The sequence below is a fragment of the Bison bison genome, unplaced genomic scaffold, assembly GCF_000754665.1.
Source record: "Bison bison bison isolate TAMUID 2011002044 unplaced genomic scaffold, Bison_UMD1.0 scf7180017864012, whole genome shotgun sequence".
Taxonomy (NCBI): domain Eukaryota; kingdom Metazoa; phylum Chordata; class Mammalia; order Artiodactyla; family Bovidae; genus Bison; species Bison bison.
The window spans coordinates 408,313-418,189 of record NW_011494584.1 but is presented as its reverse complement, the minus strand read 5'-3'; the positions used below and the strand labels follow the sequence as shown (position 1 = coordinate 418,189).

The window sequence follows — 9,877 nt, the reverse complement described above, 5'->3', positions numbered from 1 at the left end:
ACACAGTCAAAGGCTTTGGCATAGTCAAGAAAGCAGAAATAGATGTTTTTCTGGAACTCTCTTGCTTTCTCCATGATCCAGCGCATATTGGCAATTTGATCTCTGGTTCCTCTTCCTTTTCTAAAACCAGCTTGAACATCAGGAAGTTCATGGTTCACGTATTGCTGAAGCCTGGCTTGGAGAATTTTGAGCATGACTTTACTAGCGTGTGAGATGAGTGCAATTGTGTGGTAGTTTGAGCATTCTTTGGCATTGCCTTTCTTTAGGATTGGAATAAAAACTGACCTTTTCCAGTCCTGTGGCCTTTGCTGAGTTTTCCAAATTTGCTGGCATATTGAGTGCAGCACTTTCACAGCATCATCTTTTAGGATTTGAAATAGCTCAACTAGAATTCTATCACCTCCACTAGCTTTGTTCATAGTGATGCTTTCTAAGGGCCACTTGACTTCACATTCCAGGATGTCTGGCTCTAGGTGAGTGATCACACCATTGTGATTATCTTTTTTGTACAGTCCTTCTGTTTATTCTTGCCACCTCTTCTTAATATCTTCTGCTTTTGTTAAGTCCATACCATTTCTGTCCTTTATTGAGCCCATCTTTGCATGAACTGTTCCCTTGGTATCTCTAATTTTCTTGAAGAGATCTCTAGTCTTTCCCATTCTGTTGTTTTCTTCTATTTCTTTGCATTGATTGCTGAGGAAGGCTTTCTTATCTCTTCTTGCTATTGTTTGGAACTCTGCATTCAGATGCTTATATCTTTCCTTTTTTCCTTTGCTTTTCACTTCTCTTCTTTTCACAGCTTTTGTAAGGCCTCCCCAGACAGCCATTTTGCTTTTTTGAATTTCTTTTCCACAGGGATGGTCTTGATCCCTGTCTCCTGTACAATGTCACAAACCTCATTCCATAGTTCATCAGGCACTCTATCTATCAGATCTAGGCCCTTAAATCTATTTCTCACTTCCACTGTATAATCATAATGGATTTGATTTAGGTCATACCTGAATGGTCTAGTGGTTTTCCCTACTTTCTTCAATTTCAGTCTGAATTTGGTAATAAGGAGTTCATGATCTGAGCCACAGTCAGCTCCTGGTCTTGTTTTTGTTGACTGTATAGAGCTTCTCCATCTAATTATGCATATATCAACCCCCTCTTGAGCCTCCCTCTTTCCCCCATTCCCTCACTCTGGATCATCACAGGGTATCAGTCTGGGCTCCCTGTATTATACAGCATTTCTCATCAGCTATCTATTTTATACTGTATATATGTCAATCCTATTTTCAACATTCATCCAACTCTCTCCCTCCCCACTATGTCCACAAGCCCATTCTCTATTCTATCTACATCTCCATTCCTTCCTTGCAAATAGGTTCATAATACCATTTTTCTAGACTTAATATATATATATTAATATATGATATTTGTTTTTCTCTTTCTTACCTACTTCATTCTATATAACTATTCTAGGTTCATCTACCTCACTAAAACTGAATCAAATCCATTCTTTTTTATGGCTGAGTAGTATTTCATTGTATATATGTAACACATCTTCTTTATCCATTCATCTGTCAATGGACATCTAGGTTTTCATGTCCTAGCTATTGTAAATAATGTTGCTAAGAACACTGAAATACATGTATCAGTTTCAATTATGGTTTTCTCAGGGTATATGCTAGAGAAGGAAATGGCAACCCACTCCAATGTTCTTGCCTGGAGAATCCCAGGGATGGGGGAGCCTGGTGGGCTGCCGTCTATGGGGTCGCATAGAGTCGGACACAACTGAAGTGACTTGGCAGCAGGGTTTATGCAGAGTAGTAGAAACAATATTTCATATGGTAGTTTTATTCCTAGTTTTTTAAGGAATCTCCATATTGTTCTCCATAGTAACTGAATTAACATTCCTCCCAACAGTGCAAGAGGGGTCCCTTTTCTCCTCATTGTCTTCAGCATTTCTTGTTTGTAGATTTTTTGATGATGGCCATTCACGCTGGTGTGAGGTGATACCTCATTGGGTTTTGATTTGCATTACTCTAATAATTAGTGATGTTGAACATCTTTTCCTGTGTTTATTGGCCATCTGAATGTCTTCTTTAGAGAAGTGTCTGTTTAGGTCTTCTGCCCACTTTTTGATTGGGCTGTTTCTTTTTCTGATATTGAGCTATGGGATCTGCATATATACTTTGGAGATTAATTCTTTGTCAGTTGTGTGGTTTGCAATTATTTTCTCCTGAATTCTGAGGGTTGTCTTTCATCTCGTTTACTGTTTCCTTTGCTATGCAAAAGCTTTTATGTTTAATTAGGTCTTTTTTTTTTTTTTTTTAATTTCCATTACTCTAGGAAGTGGTTCAAAGAGGATCTTGCTGTCATTATGTCAAAGAGTGCACTGCCTATGTTGTCCTCTAAGAGTTTTATAGTTTCTGGCCTTAACATTTAAGTCTTTATATCCATTTGGAGTTTATTTTGTTTATGGAATTGGCAATTGTTCTAGTTTCATTCTTTTACATTTAGCTGTCTAGTTTTCCCAGCACCACTTATTGAAGAGTCAGGTGTCCATAAGTGTGCAGGGTTATCTCTGGGCTTTTTAATCTTATTCCATTAGTCACTATTTCTGTCTTTGTGCCAGGAGTTTTGTAGTATTGTCTGAGGTCAGGTAGGCTGATTCCTCCATCTCCATTTTTCTTTGGCAGATTGCTTTGGCTATTCAGGGTCTTTTGTGTTTCCATACAAATTGTGAACTTGTTTGTTCTAGTTCTGTGAAAAATGCCAGTGGTAGTTTGATAGAGATTTCATTGAGTCTGTAGATTGCTTTGAGTATTATAGTCATTTCACAATATTGACTTTTCCAATACAAAAAACATGGTATATTTCTCCATATGTTTGTGTCACCTTTTATTTGTTTCATCAGTGTCTTACGGTTTTCTACAAACAAGTTTTTTGTCTCTCTAGGTAGGTTAATTCCTGTATATTATCCTTTTCATTGCAATGGTTAATATGATTGTTTCCTTAATTTCTCTTTCTGATTTTCATTGTAGTGTATAGGAGTGCAAGAGATATCTGTGTATTAATTTTATATCCTGAAACTTTACTATATTCATTGATTAGCTTTAATAATTCCTAGTGGCATCTTTAAAGTTTTTTATATATAGTATAATGTCATCTGCAAACCCAGGAGAAGGGAAGGGCTACCAACTCCAGTATTCAGGCCTAGAGAATTCCATGGGGTCTCAAAGAGTCGGACATGACTGAATGACTTTCACTCATCAGCAAACAGTGAGAGTTTTACTTCTTATTTTTCAATCTGGATTCCTTTTATTTCTTTTTCTTCTCTGATTTCTGTGGTTAGGAAATCTAGAACAAGGTTAAATAATGGTGGCAAAAGTGGCACCCTGGTCTTGTTCCTGATCATAGAGGAAATGCTTTCAGGTTTTCAACATTGAGGATAATGTTTGCTGTGGGTCTGTTGTATATGGCCTTTATTATGTAAATGTATGTTGCTGGGAGAAATATCAATAACCTCAGACATGTAAAGAACCTCTTGATGTAAGTGAAAGAGGAGAGTGAAAAAGTTGGCTTAAACTCAACATTCAGAAAACTAAAATCATGGCATCTGGTCCCATCACTTCATGGCAAATCAATGGGAAACAATGGAAACAGTGACAGACTTTATTTTTTGGGCTCCAAAATCACTGCAGATGGTGACTGCAGCCATGAAATTAAAAGACACTTACTCCTTGGAAGAAAGGTTATGACTAACCTAGACAGCATATTAAAAAGCAGAGACATTACTTTGCCAACAAAGGTCTGTCTAATCAAGGCTATGGTTTTTCCAGTAGTCATGTATGGATGTGAGAGTTGGAATATAAAGAAAGCTAAACACCAAAGAACTGATGCGTTTGAACTGTGGTGCTGAAGAAGACTCTTGAAAGTCCCTTGGACTGCAAGGAGATCCAACCAGTCCATCCTAAAAGAAATCAGTCCTGAATATTCATTGGAAGGACTTATGTTGAAGCTGAAACTCCAATACTTTGGCCACCTTATGCAAAGAATTGACTCATTAGAAAAGACCCTGATGCTGGGAAAGATTGAAGGCAGAAGAAGAAGTGAACAGAGGATAAGGTGATGGATGGCATCACCAACTCAATGGACATGCATTTGAGTAGGCTCTGGGAGTTGGTGATGGACAGGGGAGCCTGGTGTGCTACAGTCTATGGGGTCACAAAGAATCAGACATGACTGATCGACTGAACTGAATTGATGTTACTTCTACACCTACTTTCTGGAGTTTTGGTGGTTTTTTTGTTGTTTTTGTTTTATTTTGTTTTTCATAAATGTGTGTTGAATATTGTCAAAAAGCTGTCTCTGCATCTTTTGGGGTAATCATACGCTTTTATATTTCAATTTGTTAATACAGTGTTTCACATTGATTGGTTTGTGTATATTGAGGAATTCTTGCATCCCTGGGTTAAAGCCTGCTTGATCATGATGTATGATCCTTTTATTGTTGCTTTCTATTTGCTAGTATTTTTTCAAGATTTTTGCATGTATATTCATCAGTGATATTGACCTGTAATATTCTTTTTTTATAATATTTTTGACTGGTTTTGTTATCAGGGTGATAGTGGTTTTACAGAATGAGTTTGGGAGTGTTCCTCCTTCTGCAATTTTTTGGAAGAGTTTGAGGACAGGTTTTAGTTCTTTGCTAAATATTTGATAGAATTAATCTGTGAAGACATCTGGCCCTTGGCTTTTGTTTGTCGGAAGTTTTTTGATTATAGTTTCTGTTTCCATTCTTGTGAATCATCTGTTCATATTTTCTATTTCTTTCCATTTTAGATTTGAAAAGTTATGCTTTTTTAGAATTTGTCCATTTCTTCCAGATGGTCCATTTTTTGACACATAGTTGCTCATAGTAGTCTCATGATTCTTTGATTTTGCATTTTCTGTTATAACTTCTTTTTCATTTCTAATTTTACTGATTTGAGTCTTCTCTCTTTTGTTATTGATGAGTCTGGCTAATGGTTGGTCAATTTGTTTATCTTCTTAAAGAACTAGCTTTTAAATTTATTGATCTTTGCTACTTTCCTTCATTTCCATTTATTCCTGCTCTGACCTTTATATCATCTTTTCTTCTTCTAATTTTGTTTTTTCTTTGTTGTTGTTGTTTTTCTTCTTCTTCTTTTTCTAGCTGGTTTATGTGTAAGATTAGGTTGTTTATTTGTTTTCTCTTGTTTCTTGAAATAGGCTTGTGTTGCTATAAACTCCCTCTTAACATTGCTTTTAGTGCATCCCATAGGTTTTGAGTTGTGTTTTCATTGTCCTTTGTTTCTATATATATTTGGATTTCTTCAGTGACCTGTTGATTATTTAGAAATGTATTCTTTAGCCTCCATGTGTTTGTATTTTCTACATTTTTTTTTCCTGTAGATGATATTTAATCTTATAGTGTTGTGATCAAAAAAGTTACTTGAAATGATTTCAATTTTTTAAAACTAACCAAGGCATAATTCTACTCTTTTTTGGATAAAATATCCTAAGGCAATGGCACACCACTCTAGTACGCTTGCCTGGAAAATCCCATGGACGGAGGAGCCTGGAAGGCTGCAGTCCATGGGGTCGCTGAGGGTCGGACACAACTGAGCGAATTCACTTTTGCTTTTTACTTTCACGCATTGGAGAAGGAAATGGCAACCCACTCCAGTGTTCTTGCCTGGAAAATCCCAGGGACGGGGGAGCCTGGTGGGCGGCCGTCTATGGGGTTGCACAGAGTCAGACACGACTGAAGCGACTTAGCAGCAGCAGCAGATATCAATTAGGTCCAACTGATATAATGTGTCATTTAATTCTTGTGTTTCCTCAGTAATTGTCTGTCTCAATGATCTACCCATTTGTATGAGTGGAGTGATAAAGTCCCCACTATTATTGTGCTACTGTCAGTTCTCCCTTTAACAGTTGTTAGCATTTGTCTTATGTATTGTGTTGCTCCTATGTTGGGTGTGTATATATTTGTAATTTTTATATCTTCTTGGGTTAATCCCTTGATCATTATGTAGTATCCAGCACTCTATTTCTATTTTACATTATGCAATGAATACTTCTGCAAGTGTTACAAATCTGTCTAAGCCTTTGCTTTCCCTGTGTAGGGCCTCAAGCTTAGATAAAGATGAGATATGTATTCTCTCTTACTCCTAAAATGTAAAGAAAGTCTACATTTTCTAGTTGTACACATAGTCTTGCACATTTCTGTGGGCTTCTAGATTCCTGGAATATGCAGATCTTTTCAAACCCCTTTGTGGACACCTTCCTGTTTTCGTTTTTAAGAGTTTTGATGTTCTTGTTATCTCCATTGCATATCTCTGCCATAGGAAGCTGTAATGTTATACAAATGCTGATGTTTCTCTTCAAAAACTGGGACTCAGCTCCAATTCTTGCTCACAGAAAAGGTCATTAAAATGGAAATATTCAGGGAGCTACTACATAGGTTAGATTGTGGTGATTTTCTGAGGATGGGATCTTGGAGGAGTTTTAAATAGGTTCTTCCCCACTCTGAGGTCTGAGGTATGATGGTTTTCACTGCTAGTCAAATCACAAAGTTGGTGGTCCAAGGCTTCGATGTAGCTGTGAAGAGAGGGAAACTATCAGCCTCACTGTTCTTTTTGAGAGGCAGTCACTTTTTCTAGAAAATGCTCTGAGGGCTGGTGAAAGCCATTGTCTATTTCCAAAGTTCTGAAAATTTTGATTGAGATAATTTTTGCCAGTATATTCATTGCCTTTATGAAAACAAAGCTTTTTTTGTCTTTACTGTTTCAGAGGTGTTTCTTGAATTTGATTTTGACAAGAAATGCAAGATTATTTGTTCTTTTTTAATGGTTATGCACATTTCCTCATAAATTTGAAAGGCCACAGTCATTTATGTCTAATGTACTGATTGTTCCCAGGAGGCTCGAAAAAGTCATGATCTATTCATATGGCTATAAATTCCATCTCTGAGACCACACTGCTTTAATATTTTTTCCTGGGTAAATATATAATTAAAGGGTATAAACATTGAAATTGTGAAGCATGTAGTTAACAGCTGTTTGTTTTAGTTATAAATAAGAAAAAACATTTTAGGCCTTTATTAATTAAAATGTAAGCTGAATTAGAAAAATATGTAAAAGTTCAGTTATTTTATATAAGCTCATATATTTCAAATAAATACTAAGAAGTTATACTTTTTTAAAAAAAACTTAATTTGAGATAAGTAATTATAGCCCATCAAGTCTTCCAAGTTTATTGAACTAACCAACCACTAACAGTGGTCATTTCCATAATTTAAATATATTAATTTACTTATTCTTGAGTATACATTTTTAAAATGTGAACTGATAAAATACATTTTAAGGACAAATGGCTAATTCTATTTAATTTTTCCTTTTTTCTATAGGACTTTGGAGATGATGGGTCCTTGTATATAACCAAAGTCACCACAACTCACATGGGGAATTACACCTGCTATGCAGAGGGCTATGAAAACATCTATCAGACTCACATCTTCCAAGTGAATGGTAAGAAATGTGGGGTTGTTTTAATTGTTTTTTCTTCAGTAGATATTCAAAGACCATCCCAAATGTCTAAAAAAGGCCAGTACTTTGACCACCTATGGGAAGAACTGACTCATTGGAAAAGATCCTGATGCTGGGAAAGATTGAAGGTAGGAGGAGAAGGGGACCGCAGAGGATGAGACAGTTGGATGGCATCACTGACTCCGTGGACATGAGTTTGAGTAAACTCTAGGAGTTGGTGATAGACAGGGAGGCCTGGCATGCTGCAGTCCACAGGGTCACAAAGAGTCAGACACAACTGAGTGACTGAACTGAACTGAGTTTTATCATTTCAACAATCAATTTAATTGCTATGAGCATTGGCCAAGTAGGCTGATAGCAATTTTATAATCAGTGCTTTATTTTATTTATGACTTAATTCAAATTTTACTTAGTTGAATTGATGATATAGAATTGCATATATGATTCATTAATACACACGAATTAATTCCCATGCAGATATATACATTAATTTACTCTATAGTTTACAAAAAGGATGCAGAAATTTACTAGGCTTTCTGTAGGAACAGCAAGGTGGCTGGTGTGATTGGTATGAATTAAGAGGAGACTGGAAGGAATGACATTGGAGAGACAGCCTCCAGGCAGATCACATGAATTTCTGTACATAATTAAGAAATTGGATTCCTATTCTTATTATAGCCAGAATATCATTATATTATATTATAATATATTATTATATTAAGCATTTATTATTGGAAATGGCATGTTCTGATTTGTTTTAAAATGATTGGAAGCACTGAGATCTGTTTTAAAAAAAAAAATTAGTAGTCTAGGGGAGAGATAAACATGGCTTAAGATTGACTGTTAATGAGGAAAAGGTAAAAAGTGGCCAGATTGGGGATATATTTTAAAAGTAGATTTGAAGAATGGCTTGTGAATATGAGTAAAAGAGAGCTTTACAAAGAATGAACCCAAGGAATTTGAAGGAAGCATTTAGATGTATGGTTATAACGTCAACTGCAATGGGGAAGAAGCATATTTGGAGACTGAGTAAGATTAATGTTTTTTGTTTGTTTGTTTGTTTATTTGTTTTGACACATTAACTTCTATACAATTATCCAGATAGAAGTCAAGTATGCAGTTTAGTATGTAAGTCCGAAGATCAGAATGACAGCACAAAGTTGAATATTTCGATAATATCAGTGTGCATAGACTGGATTTAAAGTCTTAAATTGGAGCTTGATGAAGTCATTTTAGAATAAGTATAGTTGGATTTGAAGTCAGAGAACTGAGCCTTGGAGCTGAGGCTAACAATTGGAGAAACAAAGACTTAGAATGAACACCCTCTGTAGGAAAAATATGTCCTAGAAATCAAGAAAATATTGGGAAAAAAATGTTTGAAAAGGTTAGAGAGTTTATGGTTTTTTTACCAGATTCTTATAGACCTCACTCCTGCTGCCTTGGTTGGGGAGGGTTTATATTCTGGTCTGCTAAAGCAGAAAATAATGAAACCAAACCTGAGATTGACAAAACACAGGCTGTATTCCGTGGCCAAAGAACGGAAAAGTGGGAACTAAGATCATAGATCAACTTCCTGCCCACCTAATGAAGAATTTAATTTTAAAGAGTAAAGACAAAAGAAGGAAGACTGGGGTGAATGATGAGAAAACATTTGCATTAGAAAGGCAATGGCAAAGAATGCTCAAACTACCGCACAATTGCACTCATCTCACACGCTAGTAAAGTCATGCTCAAAATTCTCCAAGCCAGGCTTCAGCAATATGTGAACCATGAACTTCCTGATGTTCAAGCTGGTTTTAGAAAAGGCAGAGGAACCAGAGATCAAATTGCCAACATCCGCTGGATCATGGAGAAAGCAAGAGAGTTCCAGAGAAACATCTATTTCTGTTTTCTTGACTATGCCAAAGCCTTTGACTGTGTGGATCACAATAAACTGTGGAAAATTCTTCAAGAGATGGGAATACCAGACCACCTGACATGCCTCTTGAGAAATTTGTATGCAGGTCAGGAAGCAACAGTTAGAACTGGACATGGAACAGCACACTGGTTCCAAATAAGAAAAGGAATACGTCAAGGCTGTATATTGTCACCCTGTTTATTTAACTTATATGCAGAGTACATCATGAGAAATGCTGGACTGGAAGAAACACAAGCTGGAATCAAGATTGCCGAGAGGAATATCAATAACTTCAGATATGCAGATGACACCACCCTTATGGCAGAAACTGAAGAGAAACTCAAAAGCCTCTTGATGAAAGTGAAAGAGGACAGTGAAAAAGTTGGCTTAAAACTCAACATTCAGAAAACAAAGATCATGG

The 9,877-nt window shown here is 36.3% G+C and overlaps 1 protein-coding gene across 1 annotated transcript in view; it reads left to right on the top strand.

Annotated features, from left to right (window-relative positions):
* Nucleotides 1-9,877, top strand: part of FSTL5 (follistatin-like 5) — a 773,393-nt gene that overhangs the window by 547,686 nt on the left and 215,830 nt on the right. The window contains exon 8 of the mRNA XM_010834087.1: nt 7,421-7,541. Coding sequence (XP_010832389.1) covers nt 7,421-7,541 — 121 coding nt within the window. The remainder of the gene's footprint in view (nt 1-7,420; nt 7,542-9,877) is intronic.